The following is a 24,494-nucleotide window of genomic DNA, read 5'->3' as shown; positions in this document are numbered from 1 at the left end:
TTGTAGTGGACAGCACGATGAAAATGTCGACCCAGTGTGCGGCAGCTGTGAAAAAGGCACATTCCATGCTAGCGATAATTAGGAAAGGTATTGAAAATAAAACAGCCAATATCATAATGCCGTTGTATAAATCTATGGTGCGGCCGCATTTGGAATACTGTGTACAGTTCTGGTCGCCTCATCTCAAAAAGGATATTATAGAGTTGCAAAAGGTTCAGAAGAGGGCAACCAGAATGATCAAGGGGATGGAGCGACTCCCTTACGAGGAAAGGTTACAGCATTTGGGGCTTTTTAGTTTAGAGAAAAGGTGGCTCAGAGGAGACATGATAGAAGTGTATAAAATTATGCATGGCATTGAGAAAGTGGATAGAGAAAAGTTCTTCTCCCTCTCTCATAATACTAGAACTCGTGGACATTCAAAGAAGCTGAATGTTGGAAGATTCAGGACAGACAAAAGGAAGTACTTCTTTACTCAGCGCATAGTTAAACTATGGAATTTGCTCCCACAAGATGCAGTAATGGCCACCAGCTTGGATGGCTTTAAAAGAAGATTAGACAAATTCATGGAGGACAGGGCTATCAATGGCTACTAGCCATGATGGCTGTGCTCTGCCACCCTAGTCAGAGGCAGCATGCTTCTGAAAACCAGTTGCCGGAAGCCTCAGGAGGGGAGAGTGTTCTTGCACTCGGGTCCTGCTTGCGGGCTTTCCCCAGGCACCTGGTTGGCCACTGTGAGAACAGGATGCTGGACTAGATGGGCCACTGGCCTAATCCACCAGGCTCTTCTTATGTTCTTATGTTCTTAAGGGCCGGGTTCCTTGCGGGAACTGCGGCTGTGCCCAGAGATGTTTAACTTGGCAAGAAGCAAACAGGGCGCTGTTAAGAGTAAGGCTGCCTCTTGCAGGCTGCGTTCAGCAAGTGTGGCTTGGCTGGCCAGTGGGGGAAGGAGAAGGATGACTGACGTTGCACCCTGCCGCAAAAGCTTTGCCTGTGTCAGTGTACAACCCTGTCGCTCCCTGGACAGACCACCTTGGGCCCATCAAACATTTCTAGACAGTCCACAGAGCCCTTTCCCAGCACGGTGGGCAGGCGCCAAGAGCCACTCTGAGCCATGGGGCACTCTCCCTTTCTCTGCGGCAAGATTCGCAACGTCACTGGTCGCCTTGGAAGTTTATCCTGTCACTTTGTACTGGAATGCTTTTCTATTGCATCGTATCTTTTGTATTGCTTCCTTAATGGCCTTGATGGCTGGTGGCTACTAGCAATTGCATACACGCCCCCAGTTCAGATGGTGCCTGGAGGAAACAGTTTGATAATCTGGAGTCAGACAGCCAGGGAAGGAGAGAGAAGCCTTGAGGTTTTGTAGCTGGCTGGCTGGCAAGGAGAAGCCGGCTTATACTAAGAACATAAGAAGAGCCTTGCTAGATCAGATCAAAGACTCATATATTAAGAAGAGCCTGCAGGATCAGGCCAATGGCCCCTCTAGTCCAGCATCCTGTTCTCACTGTGGCCAACCAGAAGCAAACAAACAGGACCTGAGCGCAAGAGCACTCTCCCCTCCGGCGGTTTCCAGCAATTGGCATTCAGAAGATTGCTAGTAACCATTGATAGCCATATTCTCCTTCATGATTTTGTTTAAACCTCTTTTAAAGCCCTCCAAGTTGGTGGCCACCACTGCCTCTTGTGAGAGTTAATTCCATAGTTAAATGATGTGCTGAAGTCCTTTCCTTACTCGCAGGGGAGGGTGTGTGTGAGCCCACGGTGGTGGCAGCTGTAAAGTCGTCTTGCCCATGGAAGGAATCTTCTTTCTTCTCTAAGCTTTACTCGCAACCTTTGCTAACCTGGTGCCCTTTGGATATTTTGGCCTAAAACTGCCATCACCCGCAGCCAGTACTGGCGTATGACAATGGGTCTGGTGGGAGTGCGGAGGGCACCCAGGTTGGCAAAGGCTGCTTTAGTATAACTGTGAAGCACGCCTGGACTCATAAAAGACCTTTCTGAGCGTGGCAGCCATTTCCTCCCTGCAAGTCCAGCATTGATGTAATAGTGAACACATTTTTGTAAGAGCGAGCAAGCGCCAGTGGCGTGGCCTCTCCACTTATTCAAGAAGGCAGCGCAAATGCTGTGGTTGAACTGGCTTACACCAGCAACTTCTCAGCCCCACTCCCCCCCTCTCAAATCTCTGAAAGGATAGCTCCTCAAGGTTTCCAGCCCAATTCCTTCTGCTGACAGCGGCTGGCTGTGTTGCAGGAGCAATGCTCCACCAGGAACCCTGCTGGTATTGCTTCTTCACTCCAGGGGCCCCTCCAGACGATCTGTTTCATCAGCATTCATTCACCCCAAGTTCCTTGCACAAAATGTACGGGCCTTAATTGGGCATTCTGGGTTACTTGCCGGCTGTTTACACGTCTTCTCGTTTTTTTATGTACTGCCTTCAAGTCGATCCCGACTTATGGCGACCCTATGAATCTTTTTCTGGATATATTTGTAGGTTGAGTCGTTGGTTTATCTGACACTGTTCGATGCATTTTCCTCGGCACTTTCCTAGCTGCAGAAATGGTTTCTTTAAGTGGATTTGTTGTGCTAGGGGGATAGTGCTCTTGAATGCACTTTAAATTGAATCCCCTCCTACCAAAGAGCGACCAGCAGAGAGGCAGAGCCAGACTTTCAGGCAGCCTTTCCCAGCTTAGAAGCGGGTAAGCAAAGAAAGTGCAAAGGAGCCCTTGCCCCCTGCATCCTGCAGAGGATGTATTCTGGGTGGGGAGGCATCAGCTGAGACAGCCCACGTGGGCCCTAATGAAAGCCAGAGTGATGACATCCGGCTGTGATTTGTGCTCTCCTGCACAGACTAAACAGGGAAAAGAAAAAAGGAACTTTGGAACGAGCCGCGCCACAGACCCAAATATAAACCAGGGAGCAGCTAACAGCTGCGCAGTCTCCAGCAAGGGCATCCCTCCATCTTTCTCTGGTTTCAAATAGTCACCGTCTGCCAGCTGAACCGAGATGGCCATGGAATCGTTTATAAAGACCCGTCCAAATTTTGCTTATGGAACCTGTGAAGGGGCACATGGGGATACTACTAATTCCATCAACATTATATAATATAAATATGTGTATACACAGACGCACACATATCTATATGTGCAAGAGCAGGCGGTGGATGCTGTTAAAGGTGGCAGACCTGTGCCTGGCACACCACCAGGAGTTGACTCATTAGCTTCCGGTCTACGAACGCCCACGGCAGTACCTTGTCCTTGAAGACTGCACAGATCTGGCTCAAGGAGCCACAACCCATTGAGGCATTCTCCTGCACAACATCCGTTCAAATACTCATTTCAATGGGGGACTGTAGAGAAGAGCAGCCCGGTGGATCGTGAGCCACGTTCGTTCGTGGAACAGAAGGCCACCTCTGAGCTTGCAGCCTCTCTCCCTCTTTTCCTTCAAAGCTCATTCCTGCTGGGAAGCCTTTTTGGCCTAGCCCTTAACTCCTGACACTTCACAGCACCCTTTGCTGTCCAAGCGCCCTCCAGTTATTTCGGGCCAAAACGTCCACCAGCCCCAGGCACCGTGGCTGTGCTCCCATGAGCCTCAGCATCACATGGCGGGGCTAGCTGGGCTCATGGGAGCAGCTTTCCCTAGCACTCTGCTCCTCAGAGGCTGGCTCCTACGTTGAGGGGCCATTAGCAAAGAGCCCTCTGGTGGGACTCCTATGGCGGTGGGCCATGGGCCAGAAGCATGTGCTGTCCTGGCAACAGCAATGCGTGGCTGGGAGCCGCCATTTTTAATTTCCCAACTAACACAGCGTCTGTCCCAGGGCACTGTGGGAAATTAAAGTGGCAGCTCACCGAGCCAGGATGGAGGGTCGGGGGCACACTAACCTGCAGGGTGCCAATTCCTGGCCTGCTTGAGGGCCAGCTGACCTTACCCGGATGCAGACCATTGGGAGGAGAGTAGACTATCACCTGGAAAAGGGTGGGGAGGATGGAATGCAGTAAGGGCAGGCAGGGAAACCACGCAAGCTAAGAGAGAAATACATCATTTCTTTTTAATGGAGATAGCTTTCGGTGGAGATGCTAGACTTGCGTACCAAACTGCCCTCGTTGGAGCCAGGACAGGCGGGCTTTCATGGCGGCCATACTGCCGATGCCAAAAAAAAGGGCAGGCCTCCGTCGAAGCCAGCTCGAGGCAGCACGGCTGCACGGGAGGACAGCGCCCAAAACGGCCATGGGGAAAAGCGGGTCCAGTCAGGTTTGGGATGCTAGGCAAAGCCACGTGTGAGCAGAGTCTCCGGGCCAGCGCGAGGCCTGCACACGTGGCCGGGAAGAGAGGAAAAGTAGCCCCCCCTCTAGAGTCACAGAGCAGCCTTTACCAACCAGACGCCCTCTGTAGATGTTTTGGACAACAACCCCAGCATCACACGGCCAAGCTGACTAGGGCTGATGGGAATTTTAGTCCAAAATATCTGCACGGGGCACCAGGTTGGCGAAGGCTGCTCCACAGAGCTTATGCCGTGGCCTTTTGAGGCCACTGTGGCAAGAACCCAACAAGGTTACAGAAAGCCAGCAACTCCATTCTGCAGGTTATAAAAACTGGGACATTCCTAGGGAGAGAAGCAGGGTGTATGCAATTATAATACTGGTACAAATAAGGACATGCCCAACCCACTCTGCTAACCCTCCCCCTCCCCGAGCGCCCAGCGCTTGGTCCACAAAACCCCCTCCCCGCTCCACAAAGGTGGAATGAATTCAGAAGTGCTTTTGGTATGCTGGTGGGGGGGGCTCTGTTGTCATCAGGGTCCGTGTCTCAGTGTGGGGGCCACACTCAACAGTCTCTGCCAGACTCCTGGTTCCCCCCAAGACAGATCTGTCCCTCCCTGCCCAACCCGCAATTCCCACTTCCTCTTTGGCAGGCCTCTTTGAGCCACGAGGCCGCCTTTACTGCACAGTCTGAGGGGACGTGGCGGCAGGTGCTTTGGGCTGCTGCTCCACGGCGACTTCTCTGCTCTTCTTCCTGGGTGGCTTTTTAATGGGGGTTTTCTTGACCACCTGGTCACCGGCCGCAGGGGCTGGCTCCTGGGTGCTGCTGGAGCTGTGCTTCTCCCCCCTTTTGGGGTCACCGGCCGGCGCCTCCACAACGGGGCTGATAAGTTTCTGCAAGTTGGGGGACGTTGGCAGCAGGGGCTTGCTGGACTTCTGGCCGCCGGCCGCTATGGACCGCTTGGCCTTCTGCGGGGGAGTCGGCTTCTCCCTCTGGGCCGGCAGGGGGCTCACCCCGTTCTGCCTTGCACCCCCGTCGCCCCTATTCAGGCTTTGAGTCTTTTCCTTCAGTTGTGCCGCCAGCAGCGTGGCCGCTTCCGAAGACAGATGGGGATGGATGACTTCAGAGCGCAGTTTGCTGTGACTGGGGCTTTTGGGGGCATCACCCCCTTTCCGGTCTGGGGGGTAGCTCCCTATCTTTTTGATCACGTTCTGGACGGCCCCGTTGATGTTCTCCATCTGTTCTGGGCTGGTCTTGTGCCTCTGCTTGAGTTTGGACGGGGAAAGGTGCTCCCCGGAAGCACAGAGGGTCTTGCCTTCAGAGGAGCTCACCTCCTTCGGGTGCTTCGGGGCCTTATCTTTGCCCCTCGCAGGCGCCTTGTCGTCGGGTCGGCCATGGACCCCGGCCGACGTCTCGCTGGGGCTCCTCTTCCGCTTAGCTAGCCCCTGTTTGTGGTCCGACAGGTCGGCCATCCCAATGGCAGGTAAGGAGTTGGACTGATTGGAGCTGTACTTGCTGTGGATCCAAGAGACTTTGGGCTTCGTTGAGGGGTCCGGTGGAGGGGGCTTAGCTCGCTCCGGCGATGGGGGCTTGGTGCTTTTGTTTTCCACAGCGTTTTCATCCTCATCTCTGGACTGCTTGGAGAGGCGAGCTATCCTGGCGTAGAGGGCCCCACTGACCGAACCGGAGCCAGAAGAGGAGCGCTCACTGTCGGAAGACTTGAGCAACGGCGTCTCGCTGCTGTCCACCTGGATGGAGCTGCTCTCTTTTAAGACGGTGTACTCTCCGGCTTCCTCCTCGCTGATGGGCGGCACCACCTTCTCCACTGGGTTGCAAGGAGCAGCGACTCTGTCTTTGCTGTCACTCACACTCTCTGGAGAGGCAAAGCAGGCAGAGCTCATTAGATTTGTAAGAACAGCAGCCGTGTTGAGCCACGTTTTAAAACCCTTTAGACCAAGAATGGGGGAGCTGGTGGCCCTCTAGATTCTGCTGGATGACAGACTGGATTATGGCACTGCACACTACATGGGGCTGCCCTTGAAGATGACTCGGAAACTTCCACTGGTCCAAAATGTAGTGGCCAGATTACTGGCTGGGTTTCCATTTAGACTGCATAAAATTGGTTGCCAGTTCCTTTCCGGGCCCAATTGAAGGTACTCTCAGTGTTTAAAGCACTAGACGACGTAGGCCCCCAATATAAGAGAGACCCCCTCCTTCCCTATAGATCCTCTCAGGTGTTGAGGTCAGCAGAGTGGGCCCTTTTGGTAGTTGTGCCATCCTCAGAAATTGTGTGTGTGTGTGTGTGTGTAACCCGGGTGAGGGCATCCTCTGTGTGGCACCCCCTCCCCACAGAGGTGTGTCTCGCTCCTTCACTGTACAGCTTTCATCCTATGCTGAAGATGCACCTCTTTGCCCTGGCCTTTGACACCTGAGATGTATAATTGTAGGACGCACCCGTTTCTTGTGATTGTAATTTGTATTAACCTGTTTTTCATGTTGCATTTTAAATGGTTGTGACTTGCCCTGGGACCTTAGAGTAAAGGGCAGGTAATAAATCATCATCATCACCACCCCTGATCATTGGCTATGCTGGCTGGGGCGGATGGGAGTTGGAACTCAACAGCATCCGGAGGGCCACAGTCCCCCACCTCGAATAAACAAAGCCAAAGCCAAAAGAATGGAGAATGCAAGCTCTTCCCCATCCCCCTGCATGGTGGGCGGGTGGGGGCGGTGGCTTGATCCATCTGACTGTGTTGCCAAACGGGTCAAAGCAGCCTTTCCGAAACGTGTTGCTCTCTAGCTGTTTTGCACTACAACTCACACTGGTCTTTGGTAGCCGTAGTCCAAAACAGCTGGAGAGCACCACATTGGCAAAGGCTGAACTAGAGAGAGTCAGATATTCCATTTGCATTCCCACCCCCCACCTTTGGAAATCAGGCACTGGTATCCTAGGAGTTAATTTCCACTGGTGGGAAACTTTTGGCCGCACAATTATGGTTTTCTTTTTGCTCTCTTTTTCTTTCGGAGTCATGCATGTGTGGCCTTAGAATTCTTTAGTCATTACAGGGCTATTTTGCAAAGGCCTGTGATTTGCTACAGAAGGTTTGCGGTGGGGCTGGGCTTGCGCCAAATTCTTTTGCTGTGTAACGATTGCCAGAATTAAAGAGAAGGGGACATAAAGGAGCTGAACGGCTGGTATAGCCATTTAACCACCTAGCTGCAGTCAGACTGCAAGATGGAAACTCGGGCTTCTAGCGCTGTCATCGCTGATGCGCCCATCTGCTTTGTGACAACCTCCACTCTTACTGTTAAAGGGTTCTAGTCCTCAGTGCCGCAGATGAAAGCTGAAAGATGACAGCAGGGTCTGCTAAAGTCATATTCTTAAGTCTACCCATTTAAAACTATGGGTCTGCTTTGACAGATGGATACAGCTCAGTATTTTTTGTATATATTAGAAATGTTCAAAAAGTACTTGAATTCTGTAATTACAAATGAATTCTGCCCAGACTGCAGTCCTGCCGGTTTCCCCGGACTGCCACCTGGCCTGTGCTCACCTTCGTGTGGGACACAGTAGACAGGGCCTTCGTCTGTGGTGTCAAAGGATGAGAAGGAGCCCCGCGAGGACCACGAAGGCGACGGCTGCTCCACCACAGAAGGGGGCTCAATGAAGCTGCAGTTCATGGTGTTCTCCAGGTCGTGATGAGCCACTGCAAGACACAGAGAGGGCTGAGAAAGAGGTTCTTGTTCAGCATCTGGAGAAAGGAGAAAGGCAGCCATGCTGGCCCCCAAAGGAGTGGGTGGGGGAACCCACACTACGGATATCAGAATACTTTTATTCGGCTGACCAAGACGTTACAAAAAGGAGCTTTTGGATTGTCCTACTCAGAGGAGCCCCACTGAAATTAACGGGCCCATGTTAGTCATGTCCATTAATTTCAATGGGTTTACTCTGAGTAGGACTAGAATTGAATGCAATGGGTAGTATCCAATGATGGTCCTACTCAGAGTAGGCGTGTTGAAGTTAAGGGACACGACTAGCCTAGGTTCATTGATTTCAGTGGGTCTATTTTGAATAGGAATCAGACACAATCCAATCCTTTACGTTTTCCAGAACACTTCATAAGGTTAGATCAGGGGTGGGATGTGTGGCCCTTTAGAGGTTGTTGATCATCATCATCATCATTTATTACCTGCCCTTTGCCCAGCGGTCCCATGGCAGGTTACAACAATTTTAAAATACGGCATTAAAAGCATTTTAAAACAACCTAAAATCATAAAATAGGAAGGGTCCTATATATACATCTCGGGTGTCGAAGGCCAGGGTAAAGAAGTGCGTCTTCAGCATTTGCCTGAAACGGTACATCAGCCTTTTCCTCCATGGATTTGTCTAAACCTCTTTTAATCCAAGTTGGTGGCCATCACTGCCTCCTGTGGGAGCAAATTCCATCGTTTTAACTCTGCCCCGAGTGCAGAAGCCCTTTCTTTTGTCTGTCCTGAATCTTCCAACATTCAGCTTCGCTGGACGACCCCCGGAGTTTTAGTGTTATGAAATCGACATGAAAAATGTCAGGAGACTGAATCACGACTCTCCCGTGCAGTAGCGTGACGTTCAGCCTTCAGCTGCCCCAGAATGCTCTGCAAAAGCGGCTGAGGCCCGGCTGCGCCGACAGCCTGGGCCCAAGAAGACCCCAAACAGGACGGCTTCTGTGCAAAGCAAACCCCGGGGGATGCGGCGCTTCCTGTAGCCGCTCAGCACTCAGACATCTGGTTCTGGGTGACTCGTTGCCAAATAAATCATGCCAAGAGCGGCTGCGAGTGCGCCATCCGCTTCCTGTGGGCCTCTCGCTTCCCCCCCTGCTCAGAACGTTTCTCCTCACAGCTCCCCATTCCCACTGGTCGGCCTCCTGGGCTGATCCTAATTGGGGAAAGCCTCAGCCCTTGTTTCACTGTTAGAAAAGGAGGCCGGGACAGGTGAAGGATGGACCTACAAAGCAAAGGTTTACACAGATAACGAACTCTTTGGAATGGTGAAAACAACTGAGGCTCGTGGGAGATGCAGGGTGGAAAATCCTCACGAGGGGATAGGGATGTAAAGAGGCAGCAATTTCTGTCCCGTCTGGCATTGGTCACAATCAGCGATGTTTCCATTCTGCTACAGTTCAACTAAAACTTACATTTCACTATCTGCTGTCACCAAAACTCATATTTATTTATTTATTTATTGCATATTTATATCCTCTTTCCTCCAAGGAGCTCAAGGTGGCATACAAACATGGTTCTCCCCCTTCCCCATTTTATCCTCACAACAACCCCGTGAGGTAGGTTAGGCTGAGAGGCAGCGACCGGCCCAAGGTCACCCAGTGAGCTTCCTGGCAGAGCAGGGATTTCAATCCGGGTCTCCCGGGCTCTCTGACACTAATCACAATACCACCACTGGCTCTCAATGACATAAACAATTAATGACATAATGAATTACGCAATCGATTTCAGTCGAAGGGAAGCATCATAAAATCATGGAGAAATCCACACTGGGTTTTCTGGAAAGGAGAGCGAATGCAAAGTGCAAATGCAAAATATGTTCAAGTGTTTGGTGAAAAGGAACAGTAAAACTACTTAAAACGGAGAGCATCCACGTGTGCGATTGCTCATTTGAAATTACAACTCAAAAACAGTGTGACAAGCCTGTGACCCAGGATGGAGTGGGATCTTGTTTTATTTTCAGGGGCAAGGGCCATAGCTCAGTGGAAGGTCCCAGGTTCAATTCCTGGCATCTCCAACTCCAGGTGTGGCTTGGGTAGGTTCCACTGTGTGAAACCCCAGAGACCGGCTGACAGTCAGTATCGACCACACTAAGCTATATGGACTAACAGACTGTTGGTACAAGGCAGCTTTGTATGTTTCCCCACTGGCCTGGCCCGCAGCTGCCGCCGCCTCAATTCTGCAGCCTTTCCGCTGGATGGGCTCCTCCTAAAGCGAGGGTGACAGACAACACCTTCCGTTTCCGCCTTGCATTCCCTTGATGCTCAGGAGAGGAGGAGTTGGTGGGAACTCCACTTCTTCCATTTCCCTCCTGGGGAAGTTGAGATGCCTTCAGGGAGGAAGCTGCAGAAATCCCCGCTGGATCAAAAACAGCTTTGAAGGCGGCAAAGGAGGCGACCCCCTCCGGGCAGAACAAACAACTTCCTCAGCTACTGCAGAAACAGAGACTTTCTTAGCTGTCAAGCAGAAAGGTTAGGCCTGTCCAAGAGCCTGCCTCTTCCTCACAGAGCCAGGGCAGGCGGACGGAAGGTCTGGGAAGCCCTCCAGCCCAGCCCTGACATGTTCCAGGGCCAAGTGGACGAGAGGGCAAGCCTGGAGGTGTGTGCGCAGAGAGGTATTTTTAGCTCCCAGGTGCTTTCAGATCGTGCCTTTTTAACGGCTGTGGGCAAGAAGACATTGTTTTACTCCACTGGCTCTCAATGATAACTAAGAGGAACCTCCATGTGCTGGGGCAGCATATCTCAGAGCACTAGATGCTGGGGGCAGGCAACAGAGGAGGAGGGTGGTTGTCGCATTCATGCCCTGCTTGTGGGCACCCTGGAGGCACTGGGCTGGATACAAGATTCTGCTCTTCCATGTTGGAATCACTGCTGCCTTCTATCGAGCCAGGCCATTGAGTTCCATCTGGCTCAGTACTGTCTGCATTGATTGGCAGCGCCTCTCCAGGATTTCAGGCAGGGGACATTCCCAGCCCTCCCTGGAGATGCCAGTGGGGACTGAACCTGGGGCTTTCTGCGTGCGACACAGATGCTCAGCCGCTGAGCTATGGCACTTCCCCTCAACGTAACGCAGGATTCCAGTCCTCATGGCTCATGGATGTTTTCAGGACTCGCCCTATTCTTGTGACTGAAATGTGTTTTAACTCTTGTTGACATTGTATTTTAGATTTTCTAACCCACCCTGGGACCTATGGGTGAAGGGTCGGCAACAACAACAGGAATACTAATAATTCTGAGCCCTAGCCAGAGATGCTGCCAGGGATTGAGTTTGGGATCTTCTGCATGCCAAACAGATGCTCTGCCCGTGAGCTACCGCCCCTTCCAGAGACCCTGGACTGGCTTTTCAAACTGTGCCAGGATTTCGGAAAGAAAGGAGAGGGAAGGCATGGAAAGCCAAAGAGGTGTGCACGAGCGGGCCCCTTGCCCTGGTCTCCCCCAGTGGCTCCAGCCCAGGCCCCGCCCCTCCTTCTGCTACAGCTGTGCAGGGCCTCGGCTCTCTGCGGTAAGGGATGGATAAAAGGAGCATATGGCAAGGCCCGCACGCCAAGGCAAACAAGAAGCCTGTGACCAAAGCATTTCATTCCAGTGAAACAACAGCCCCTCTGGCAGTCAAGCACAGCCACGGAAAGGCCTGCCTTGGAGAGGGTGTGCGCAGACGGGAGGGGGGGAAGAGAGAGAGAGAGCGCGCACTCCAGCAACAGTGCTAACCAGCTTCTTAATGCCACAGGGTCCAGGCTGCCAGGACTGTGTCCTAGAGCACAGGATCTATTGGCAATACCATGCAAGAGTTCTGTTGTTGTTTTGGAGAGAGAGGGAGATGTACGACGCTGCCATACTGTGCCTGATCACTGGCCCATCTAATTTTGCCTACGAAAGGATTTCAGAGGAGCCCTGCTAGATCAGGCCGAAGGGGGCCCATCTGGCCCAGCATCTGTCCTCACAGTGGTCAGCAGAATGCCCCAGTGGGAAGCCCCAAAACAAGAAGGACCTGAGCGCTAGAGCACTCTCCCCTCCTGTGGTTTCCAGCAACTTGCATTCAGGGGCATCCCGCCTCTGACTCCAAGCAGCCCTACAGGTGGTGCAGAGTAGCTCAGTGACCGTGGCAGACTCCCCTGGGATCCAGCCACCATGAGATGATGGAGATGGGATTCTGGGTAAGCTGGCTTGTTTTAGCAAGGCCAATCTTCCATCCTTACATGTGTCTGGAACTGGAAGGGGCAGTGGAGCTATAGCATGATGAACGAGGACCCCACATTTCTCTTGGAGGCCCCCCAAATGTGTCCGTCCGAGGCAACCTTCTGCAGCTCCAGCGGAGGGAGCAGCCAGAGTTGGCCTTCAAGTCAGCAGAGGCCAAGAGGGGAGCTCTCGCCGCCCCCTGTTTATCCAAAACCCCCGAGGAGCAGCCAAGTGCCAGGAAATGCGGAGACACAGAGCCATTCAGCCTGGGCCTCCGCTTCACAGAAGGAGCCTCTGTTCGGAGGAGGGAAAAAAGCCGGCCCAGCGCCCTTCTGTAAACACAGCCCTTGTTATCGTTTCAGTGGGGAAATGGTTCCCGCCATCCCCAGCCGCAGGCTTGCCAGGGCCAGGGACGTACCAACATGCTCCCCCAGCCGAGGGGGGGTGGGAGGCAGCTCTTGGAAAAAGCTGGATACAAAAAAATTCTGACCAGCTCAAAGTTGCTGAAAAGACGGGACAGGACAGAAACTGGTTTCTGCTAGCACTGCACCAAATGCTTCTCAAAGTTTGGCTTTTCTGTGCAGAGATCACAGCGGGTGTGGGGAGATCCATGATCTTCCCTACTATTCCCCAGGTTTCTCTGGCCCGCTGCTGCTTTGTCATCATATTGTATCAACTTGACAGGGCTTCTTTACTGTTGGGATCCTCCCCGCCAATCAGGGAGCCCATGATGATCAGGATGACATCACAGTGACTCGCAGCCAGATCATTGCAGACGTTGGCTGCATTCTCACACATAATGCTAAGCTTTGATCATCTTAACTACGGTTATTTCAGACAAACCAAGCATGAGCCATCTTCACAGACAAGCAAACAAACCATGGCTTCTTCCCCCAAAACCTGGCTCATTTACCAACTGCTCTCACCTCATGTCTCTGTGGCTTGGTGAGCGTCTGTAGTGGGGCAGCCAACTAAGCCAAGGTAAAGCAAGGCTGATGTGTTCAGACATAACACCAAACCATAGTTCAAAATAAGCCACGGTTTGTGAGCCAACAGCAAACCATGACTTCACATTGTGGTTTCTTGCAAGCAAACAAACCATGGTTAATCTGCCACAGAGATTAATCTGTCAAAAACTATACCAGTGACAACATAATTATTTATTATTTATGTCTTGCATTTATATCCTGCCTTTCTTCCATGATGTGGTTCCCAGGCAGTCTCCCATCCAGGCACTGACCAGACCCAGACCCTGCTTAGCTTCAGCAAGGCAGGGGCCTCATATGTCTTCACACTATATATCTGGAACCAGGAGATAAACAAACCATGGCTTAGAGTCGGGCACAAAGTGGACTGATGTCACTGAGGGCAAATAAAGCCCCCCCATTTGCCTTCACTCAAATTGGGGGACAGAGCCCCATTAATTCAAGTAACTGCATAGATGTTCCACCGTCCGGGGCCGCCTGCCTCTGAATGCCAGTCGGTGGAAAGTGCAGGAGGGGAGAGCGCTGTTGCGTTCAGGCCCTGATTGCGGGCTTCCCCTTAGAGCATCTGCTTGGCCACTGGGAGAACAGGATGCTAGACCAGATGGGCCACTGCTGGCCTGATCCAGCAGGCTCTTCTTAGGTCCTTACATGCTTAGGAACGCTTATACAGCCACAGCAGTGTATTGCGTACACTGACTGGCAGCAGCTCTCCAGGGTTTCAGGCGAGAGCCTTTTCCCAGTCCAACCTAGAGTTGCTGGGGGTCAAACCTGGGACCTCTCGCATGCCAGGCAGGTGCTCTGCCACGCAGTGATGCCCTTGCCAGGCTGCAAGGGGGGTTTCATTGCCTCTCAGCGCTGCACAGGAAGGCTCGCTCGCGTTGCACAGAGTTAAGCGTGACTAGTTGGGGCAGGACATGGACAGGGCCCAGGCAGATGTGCATCCTGGCTCATATTCTTCCCCAGCTGCTCAACCACACGTGAGAGTACTAGGGCAAGGGCGCCTCCGGAATGAGCACCCAGGCTCTTCCCTTCCCTCCTTTGCAAACAGGATTGTACCTCTTTCTACAAAGAGGCATGAAAAGTGTCTGAAACAGGAAGGGTGGTGGCGGTTACAGGAAAGTGAAAAGGTTTGCAGAATGCGCCCCCCCATTTCACCCTCAGCTCAGCTCCTCTCCTTGCTAAATAAAACAGAACGAAACAAAATGAAACCGGAAATTCTGTGCTTATGCAGTTCACGGCCTGACACCAAAGGCACAGACTTCATGAACTGGGCAAATCTGGGTAGTTTTTCTTTATTTGCAGCTGTTAATTTTGCACTGCGTGCAATGTTTGCACAATTTATTCTCCTTTTGCTAGTCAGAGAGGGAGGGGGCAAAGAAGCCCCAAAAGCCCCCGCCCCCAGGACCAGAAATCTCCAGCAAACAGAGAGTCTCAGGAAGCAGAATTCTGGACCCAGCCCTCTGCTTCTTCTGCACCCCTGCAGACTCACTGTCTACACACAGCCCTGCTAGCAGTCATGGTTGCCAACTTTTCTGCTGCCACTGCTCCTGTGCAGCTTGGCTCACAGAAATTGAACGGGTGAAGTGCCCCCCCCCGGCGCACAGCAAAAGACTCACACAGGGGCCCTCCGGCTGTCCTCTGCTGTTGTGCATCCATGATTGTTTGAGCTCATGATGGTTTGGGGGCAGTTCCATGTGAACTTGCTTTCAGTACTGTTTGTACCTGCAAATGTTTTGGGACAGATTTCCGTGCTGAAATCAGGTAAATTTTCATACCCCAAATGTTGGGGGGAAGGAGGGGGTTGTCCTGCTTTTGTTGTGCTATAGCAAAAGTGGCCCCCTCCCAGACAGCAATAATTTAGTCACATTGCAGAACAACTAATAAAGCAGAATGGTGTGTGGACAGTCCAGTATAAATCCACCACTAATGCACTATGATTGCATCAATCACATGTTGTAGAAAACACCTGCAACCCCCCACCAGTCTGCAGGGGCCCCTCCTGAACTATTAGAACGGATCTTGACACACTCGTAAACCTAACCCAAGCCCTTGCATCACCATTACCAAAATTCTAAATCGTTTGCATTTACGCATCGCTCGTTCATCTACACCAGGAACTTTGATGTCCTGCAGTCAAAGACACACAAAGGCTAATGATGGGGTTGTCAGCAAGACAGACCACTTGCAGGCACACCTCCCGCCGCTGATGCCACAGAGACCAACACTTACCGACAACTTTTGGCAGCTTCTGACGGCGAAGAGGAATCCGAGGGAGTTTCATGCTGATCCGGCTGAATCTGCCACAAAGACGTCTCGGAGATTTCTTGTGGGGCGAGTCCTGGTTTGAGCTGCAAAAAAAGAAGAAGGGCATTTGGCTTAGACAAAATCAAGAATTTTGAAACAGAGAGGGAAACAGAAAGCGGAGTGAATTAAAGCTGACTCCACTGTTGCCAAATAAATGCCCTCCAAGTGTTTTGGACTACAACTCACATCAGCCCCAGCCAGCACATCATCTAGAAATGCTCATTACAAAGCGAGAGCCCTGCTCCCTACTCTTGGCAGGAGCTGCCCATGGGCATTAAAATTTGAAGGTGCAGGAATGTTAAGGTCACGACCATTTGTCCAAAATATGCCCCTCTCCAGTGTCTTAACCGCACTGGCAGGGAAGAACGGGAGCTTTACACACACAAGGTCCCAGGTTCAGTCCCCAATGGCATCTCCAGGTAGGGCTGGGAAAGATCCTCGGCTTGAAACCCTGCAGAGCCGCTGCCAGTCCGTGTAGACAATACTGAGCTAGATGCACCAATTGTTTGACTCAGTGCAAGGCCCCTTCCTGTGTCCCCCAAGCAGGACTGCTGCGTTTGGTTAGGAGAATCCCTCGTAGTCCGTTCCCCTTTCTCCACTTCCGGAAGATCTTCAGCCCCTGATCCCACCCTTGTTTTGCCTCCTGTAACTGATGCCCCCTCAGAGCAGGAGGAGCATCTGGAGGGGGAGCCCAGGAGTGAACTGGCTGAGATGTCTCCATCTCTACTGCCAAGGACGCGCAAGTGTCTGCACAGGCACGAGCAAACCAAGCCCGCTCACCAACTGAGTGGTAGGAGTGCCTGTCTGCTCACCCAGTGCCAGGCCGAGAATCGGTTCCCGTGCAAGTAGGGTACCCGCCCCACTCCTACACAAGGGAGTCTCTGAGGGGGGATCAAACATTGCCACAGTGACTTCACTTGAGTGGCCGAGTCATGCCTTGCAAAGACCGAGAGACCAGGAAGACCTGTTATCTGCTTTATGTACCTGTCACGTGCTGAATTCTGGATTCAAGCCTTCCACAGAAGCCAAGTTGGTGCTCCCAAGTCTGATTCCGTGGGGGATAGCCGGGGCAGAATCAGGCCACTGGGCCATCTAAGCTCAGTATTGTCAACACTGACTGGTTGGTTGGTTGGCTGAGTGTATTTATATGCCGCCTTTCTACAGCAAGCTGTGCCCAAAGCAGCTTACAGCAAACATTCAAAATACGTTTCATTGGGGCAGGGGGAGAGAAATCAGTTTACAAAACATAATACATTCAAATGGGACAAAACTCAGCAAGTTAACAAACGTAAAATAAATCCGGTATTACAAAAGAAGTAATCTAGACTGGCAGAGGCTTTCCCGGACTCCAGAGTGGGAACCCTAACTGGAGATGCCAGGGGCGGAATCTGGGGGCTTCTACGTGCAAAGCAGTTGCTCTGCCCCTGAGCGACAGCCCTACCCACGGCTCCTCAGTAAACACCTCCCTCTCCCGAGGGTTGGTTCCCAACATCACCACTTACTCCCGAGGATGGTCCTTCTTGCGGCAGATGCAGCAGCACCAGAGGAGGGACAGCAGCAGTATCAGCAGGAAGGCCAAGAGGGCCCCGGCTCCAATCACCCCCATCCGCTGGTTGGCTTCTGAAATGGAATCAAAAGAGAGGCCCCCCCACCCGCAGAATTTAATTTGATTTAATTATTTAACAGGATTTGTAAAAACATCTACGTGGTTTCTAGAACAATAAAATGTACATTAAAATGATTGATAAAAAAATATGATCTTACTGAGATCACCTGGGTGAACACTCTTAGGGGTCTCCCATGGGGCAGAAGCACAACTCATGTCGACAAGGAGTCGTGCCTTCCATGTTGTGGTTCCAACTCTGTGGAACTCTCTCCCACTAGAAGTCAGATAGGCACAGTCCCTGCTGAGTGTCATGAGCCTGGTTAAATCTGTTTTATTCCAGTAGGCCTTTGCCTCATGAATATCTCCGATGTTTTAGTATTTTCTGATTTGTGGTTTTTTTTGGTTTAAATTTCTGAGATTTAATTTATGTTTCAAATTTTATACAATGTACATTGTCATTGTTGTAAACTGCTTTGAGACCTAGATGGTGGAAAGTGGGATATAAATTTTAAAAATCAATCAACAAAAGTCAGAGTTAAAAACAAGTTAACCGAAAAAAATAAAAATTATAAATAAAACCAGCAGTTATTATATATATATACATAATATGATATATATGAAGGCGCCTGCCTAGTGTCCATGGGCAAGAAGTTCCAAAGTGTAGGTGCTGCCACACCAAAAGACCAACTCCTTGCAAGCACGGAACGGACATTCTGCGGCACTTGCAAAAGGGCCACTTTCACTGATTGAAGGGGTTGAGTGGGCATATATGGAGTAAAGCGATCCCTTCCCATAAACTGGTCCCAAGCTGTGAGTGGGCCGACAGTCTCACCACAGCACTCCCCAGATCCCTAACCCCCTAAGGGGGAGGGTTGGGAACCAGCAGCCTGGGGCTCAAATCAGCCCCCAGACATTGTTGATGTCTATTTGCTGAGTCCTCACCCATGTGGCAGGTTCCGGTCAGGGGGTCGCAAGAATCTTCATGGCAATTGCAAGATTCCGCACAGTTCACGCCATACTGACCAACTGGACACGTCACGTTACACCTGCGGAAAGAATTACTGGGTGAGTGGAAAAGAGAGGAGGAGGAATGGGAGTCACCATTTGCTCTCCTCTCCGCTAGCTGGCTTTCTCCACTGGAGGAGAGGAATGAAAACCAAAAATGAACACCAAAAAAGTCATCACATGGTGCCAAATAGATTTCAGATTTGATGCCAGGTGAGGTTTTCTGGACAGGACACTCCATATGATACACCTTCTCCACATTTAAGCAACAGCACAGCATTTTCAAGCTCCCTCTCCCTCTCCTCTGACCATGAGGACTGGAAGCATGGCGAAGTTTGGAAATGAGAGATGATATGCTCAGGATTTTAGTTACGTTGCTGGAGTCTGCATTCAAGGCCAGAACCCAGGCTTCAAGGCACAACTATGATCACCTGCCTGCGTGGAGGAAGATGTGGCATCTCGATTGTTGACATATGCCAGTTCAACACAAGGTTACAGACTTCTCGCTAGCCACATGATGGGAGGATGTCAACAAACCAAAAAGGCATTCTGAAACCCGGGAGAAAAGCTGCTGGTCAGCAGAGAGTACTGAGCTGTATGCCTCTGAATGCAGTGCTGGAATCACAAGCTCAGGTCCTGCTTTTGGGCTTCCCATAATGGGCATCTGGTCGGCCACTTTGAGAACAGGATGCTGGACTAGAGGGGCCAGTGGCCTGAGCCAGCCGCTGGGCTCTTCTTACTTTCTTACCGACCGACGGTTTGGCTCAGTGTCAGAGGCGGTTTCCTATGTCCCTATGATCAGAGCTTTACTGTATCTGGTTGACGCGGCGTCCCACTGATCACTGGGTGAAAGTCAGGCTAAAGCGGTTGCTGTTGCTCCACCGCCAGCAGTCTCCCAGGAATGTTCATGCCTCTTGAACATCCAAAGCTTTTCCCGTTGGCCTGGGTCCCTCCCTCCTCCATGCCACGTGCCTGTTGGCATGGAGTAGGGAGAGATCCCCAGCTCCTCATGGCAGCTGCAAGCGGCCTTGCTCTAAAGATAGCATTTGGCAAACAGGCTGGATTTCCTCTCCACCCTCCTCCCCCAAATTGTCTTTATATTCTGCACACCTTCAGAACTGTACATTTGTTGCAGAATTCAGTATCTGGAGAATCGCCACAATGCTGCAAGGACAGGCCAACCCCTTCGAGGAAAAGTATTGGCAAGAGATTCAAGGCAGACAAAGAACATTTTTGTCCAACACCTCTTCGTTAATGGATGGGATCTGCTGCCAGAAGAGGCAGCGGCAGGCAGGAGGAATTCAGGTGGCTTGAAAACAGCCTCTGGGCCCACCAGCTGTTTGAGACACATCTCCCATCAGCCCCAGCCAGCATGGCCTTCTGATGCTGCAGGCTGATGGGAGCAGTCATCCAAAAGAGCTGGAAGGCACCAGGTTGGGGCGGGCTGCTTTGAAGGGAGGTTAGACAATTTCAACAGGAGCGGTGGTGACTGGGGACTGTGATGGATTAGAAGGGCCACAGCTCAGTGGTAGAGCCCTTACATTGCAGGCAGAAGATCCCAGGATCAATTCCTGCCCATGTCTCTTGGGTAAAGCCCTAGCGAGCTACTGCCTGTCAGTGCAGACAGTGCTGAATAAGGTGGACCAGTGGTCTGGCTCAGGAGAAGGGCAGCTTCCTGAGAGATACTGGACATGCAGCCTCCAGGTTCAGAAGTGATATGCTGCTTGATACCAATTTTCTGGGAGACAAAGATGCGCACGCCCTGTTTGCAGGCTGCCTGCAGGCGTCTGATGGGCCCCTGTAAGGATGCTGGAGTAGATGGGCCCCCTCTGGCTTGATCCAGCACCAAGTATGTTCGTAGCATGTTCTTAAATAATATATTGTCCAGTGTCAGTGAGTGCGGGTTTCCTTTAGAAAAGTGAGATAACGCCATCACCATGGGTAAAGTGTGCATATAATAACAACAACAACAACAATAATAATAATAATAATATCCCACACTTTCTCCCAGTAGGAGCCCAAGGCGGCATACATTTGTGAAAATAACACAGAAACGCATTATGTTAGAGAAAAGTGGTTTGCAAAAATGTGTACATTAGGAGATATTTGCACTAAATTGCTGATTTACATGAGAACTTTTTTTTAAAAAAAATTGCAAACAGATGTGGAAATGTGGAGAACCAACCCTTAAGATTTGAAAAAAAAGAAGAAATTGAGAGAATCCGAAATGGACAGATCTGCCCATTCCTAGTTCTAAATCAGTTCAGCTTTCCCACCCAGGAGGAGAGTCAATGTTGCCTTGCAGCTGCAAAGCACAAGGGCCTTGCTTCAGAACAGCAGCTGTGGACAGATCTAGATTTAAATGGGGTTTTTTTTGGGGGGGGAGGTCTCTGTGACTCCCCACTCCTACCCCACCCGCAGCTTTCTTGGAAACCGTTCCTTCAGGAGACTTTCCAGCTGAGCTTCATGCTCAGGAAGGGGGGGGGAAGGTTCCCCTTAATTGTCTAGCTGTCATGACTTCATGGATAATTCACAACAGAGCAGCTCTGCCAGTTAGATCTTGGCAAGGCGGCGCTCACCATCTGCAGTCCTCGCGGCTGAAGGACCCCTTTGCCAGAAGGGAACTGGGGCTACTTTCTGTCTCCTTTCTTTGGTGAAACTTCCTGGGCTAAACAGATATAAAGAGATGTTGCTACTGGAACCACTGACTGGTGCAAAATAAGTGGGACTGTCACAGAGACCCTTCTGCAGCTGGACAATCCTCTATGCGCCTGCACAGAAACTTAGTGTGCAACGTGGAGAACAAAGTGTGCTGTTTTGGGGAAACAGGAAGAGCTCAGGGGCAGAGCATCTGCTTGGCATGCAGAAGTTCTCAGGTTCAGTCCCTGGCATCTCCATTGCCTGAAGCTCCTGGAGAGCTGCTGCCAGTCAGTGTGGACATACTGAGTCAGGCAGACCAAGGGCCTGACTCAGTAGAAGAAAGCTTCCTATGTTCCCATTGAAATCAGGTTTTTATTCAGAATCATGAGGACTGGGATCTTACTTTATTTTAAGGGGAAGGCCCACAGCTCAGTGCTTGCAAACTGCTTAGAGGTCTTTTTTTGTTCTAGTAAGCGGCATATAAAGTCTGCTAAATACATAAACAAAATAGCACCATCTGTCTCCTCGGCACAAATTCTGCTCGGGCGGGAGAGGATGAAGCCGGCTCTAGAAGGTCTCTGATCTGTTCTTTAGCTTTTCCGATTAAAAAAAGAGAAAGAAACCGAAACAACACGTCCTTTCCACTCTTGATTCCTCCCACGAAACCTATGCAGAAATCCTCACTTCTTACTCAGGCAATTTTTTAAAAAATAAATAAAAAGAACTGCAAAACAAACAAAGAGCTTTTGCTTTGCAAACAGTCACACCACGGAGTCCCTTTGAACGAAGTCTGTCTTGGGAGCCAGCAACCAAGCTGAGTAACTCCTGACCAAATCTTATTTGTAGCTCAGGGCTTTCTATCTGCTGACAAAGCTCTGCGGTTGGGCAGATTGCTCAATTTGCCAGGGAAGCTGTGGGCAACAGACTCCAAGACATTTAGGTGCCCATGGGGGAAATCCAAATCTCTCTCCCCCCACCTCATTAACTCACGTGTGAAGTTGTCTCATGGAAAGAAACAGGACCTCTGCAACAGCACAGAGCAATGGGTGGGGGACCCACAAACTTTTTTTCAAGCGAAAAGTGGGGGACTGAGGGTAGATGAGCTGGTGATTTATTTAGTTTTTTTAAAATCACATTTATATCTTACCTTTTTCCTCCAAGGAGCTCAAGGTGGCAAAATGGTTCTCCTCCCCCCTCTCCGTTTTATCCTCACAACAGCCCTGTGGGTTAGGTTAAGCTGAGAGAAAGCGACTGGTTCAAGGGCACCCAGTGAGCTTTCATGGCTGAGTAGGGATTTGAACTCTGGCCTCCCAGGTCTCAGTCCGACACTCTAACCGCTACATTGATCCATTTGTGTGCTTCATTTGATATGAAAAGTAGACTCCACCCCTGCTGTCTCATTGCCAAATGGGGTGGCCAGATGCCTTGGTTAAAAACACACACCCATCTAGCGTGGCTCCAAATCACTCTGCTTTGGAGAACGACTCCATAATAGAAAGGCACACCAACGTCCCCATGCCTCTGCTTAAGAGAAGACCCCCCCTGAGTAGAGAGCAAGGGTGAGGACCCTGTGGCCTCCAGAGGCTTTTGGGCCCATTGCCAGGAAAGACGGCAACTGAAGAGCCAAAGGTTCCCCTGGTCCACGCTGACTGGTCCCCAGGGTATCAGGTAGGGGACATCCAGCCCTCCCTGGAGATGCCATTGGGGACTGAACCTGGGCCCTTCTGCATGCAAGGCAGACACTCTGCCACTGAGCTATAGCCCTTCTTGAAATGTACCTGCTGGATTTGAGGACTCGAACCGCACTTGACAAGAGGAGCGGCTCCCATCTGGTGACATATTACTCCGGGCACATAAAGTAAAGCCAAAAAAGGAAAAAGTGCCCCTGCACACTTGCAGATGGAACTCCTTGCTCTGCTGAAAATATACCCAGTGTTTGTTGAGAAATGGAAAAAAATAAGCCCTGGCCCGTTACAATCTGGAGCCGAAGAAGGAAGTGATGAGTAATGGCCTGAAGGCACATGATGACAGAGCTGAGGAGGAGGAAGGCATCATGATGCCCTGATTGGAACTCTTCGAAAAGCCCCACCACTCCCACCCCGAAGGACCGGCACGGGGAACGTGGCCCAAACTGCGCCGTGGGAACAGGCTAAGCAGCCGCATGTACGAAAGGCAGCCAGCTCCCCATCCCCCTTTCTAGGCTTGCTAGAATTACAGCCGCTGCAACAAAAGCCTATTTTTCCTTCCTTAATTTTTTTTTAATTACCACGAGACAATAAATCTAGACCTGAAGAGACAGGACATGCTACCTCACTGAATGTTTTAAAAAATATTGAAATCATCGACAAATGGCGTGGGAATTAATCAACTTTTCTTTTTGCCATTCTTCCACAAATGAAGAAGCTTTTGCAGGGCTGGGGTGTGGAGGGGATTTTATCATTCCAAGCCAAATTGAAATGTGTCTCTTGGTGGTAAAATGTTCCCCTCCTCCCCAAAGGGAGTCAAGTGCGTTGCATCAGCTGCAGGGTACTTTACTTCCCTGGCTCAGTTTCGGCTGGAAAAAAAATGCATGAGACATTTTAATTTTTTGTACACCAATACATGATCATCAGTGGGGACAAAAAAACATTCCAATGGAGGAAAACAAAGACGATTTTGAAAGTTTTTGTTTTGCTTTGCTGTGCTTTCCTCTAGTTCAACCTGACCCACCTGTTGTGCATTCATGATGACTTGTGCTCGTGCTGTGATTGGTGCAGTTACACACAATCCTGCTTTCAAAACACCTGCAAATGTTTTGGGGTGGTCATAGTGCTTCATTTGCAAGCGGTGCATGCTCTGTCACTTCCTGCCAATATCCCAAAACTTTTCACACCACAAACGTTCTGGTTTATTTTTGTCCCACTGTTGTTATGCAAGGGTGCCCCTCCAGACAGCACTAAAATAGTAACACTGGGAAACATAAAAACCTAAGCACAGCCTGATGGAAAAGGCTAGTGGCCCATCTAGTCCAGCATCCTGTTCTTACAGTGGCCAATCAGATGCCTGTGGGAAGCCCTCAAGCAGGACCTGCGCGCAAGAGCATTCTCCTCTCCTGTGGTTTCCGCAACTGGTATTTGGAAGCATACTACGTCTGACCATGGAGACAGAGCATAGTCATCATGGCTAGTAATATGACAGCTATTGGAGTGGGAAACATCACAGATCAACTAATAAAGCAGAACAAATCCACCACTAATGCACCATTATTGTGTCAAGAAGAAGTTGCAGAATAGACCTGCAAACCAACCAACCAACCAACCAACCAACCAACCAGTCCATCCCAGTCTGGAGGGGCTCTGCATTTCTACCCATCTTTGCTCTAAGTAGGTCTGGCCCCATAAGACTGTGGGGGAGCCCCATATAAGCTCTTCAGAGGAAGAGCAGGGACCATATGCCAAATGAAGTATGTCAGAGGAGCAGTCCCTCTCTGAACGCAGTTCCCCGTTTCAGAGAGCTGGCAATGACGCCTGTGCATATTTCATAGCTGTCTGAGTTTCAGATTTGGCATAGGATTAATCACCCAGAGAATCACAGCTTTTGCTTTAAGAGGAAAGCAAGTTTCCAGTCCTCATTAACTGTGATAGATCCTGAAAATGTGTAGGAGTCCTTGGAGGAACCCCAGAAGCCAAAGGACGCAGCTCCAGGGTTCTGCAACACCCTTTCCTACCCTTGCTGCAAGCAGGACTACTGGAAGTGAACATGGTGGTGCAAATTTTGCTTAGT

At 50.7% G+C, this 24,494-nt stretch overlaps 1 protein-coding gene across 2 annotated transcripts in view; it reads right to left on the bottom strand.

The window, feature by feature from the left end:
• Positions 1-4,017: 4,017 nt before the first annotated feature.
• SCARF2 (scavenger receptor class F member 2) overlaps positions 4,018-24,494 on the bottom strand; it is a 40,383-nt gene continuing 19,906 nt past the window's right edge. Inside the window, exons 7-11 of one of the 2 annotated variants that reach the window (XM_061602314.1) lie at positions 18,030-18,133; positions 16,984-17,101; positions 15,407-15,525; positions 7,812-7,964; positions 4,018-6,130 (exon numbers count right to left, since the gene is read on the bottom strand). In XM_061602314.1, the coding sequence (XP_061458298.1) occupies positions 4,935-6,130; positions 7,812-7,964; positions 15,407-15,525; positions 16,984-17,101; positions 18,030-18,133 (1,690 nt within the window). In that variant the 3' untranslated portion in view covers positions 4,018-4,934. The remainder of the gene's footprint in view (positions 6,131-7,811; positions 7,965-15,406; positions 15,526-16,983; positions 17,102-18,029; positions 18,134-24,494) is intronic. The other variant, XM_061602315.1, reaches the window with a different exon arrangement.

The sequence above is a fragment of the Rhineura floridana genome, chromosome 19, assembly GCF_030035675.1.
Source record: "Rhineura floridana isolate rRhiFlo1 chromosome 19, rRhiFlo1.hap2, whole genome shotgun sequence".
In the NCBI taxonomy this organism is placed as follows: domain Eukaryota; kingdom Metazoa; phylum Chordata; class Lepidosauria; order Squamata; family Rhineuridae; genus Rhineura; species Rhineura floridana.
Note: the sequence above shows the minus strand (reverse complement) of the source record. Positions and strands in the feature narration are given on the sequence as shown.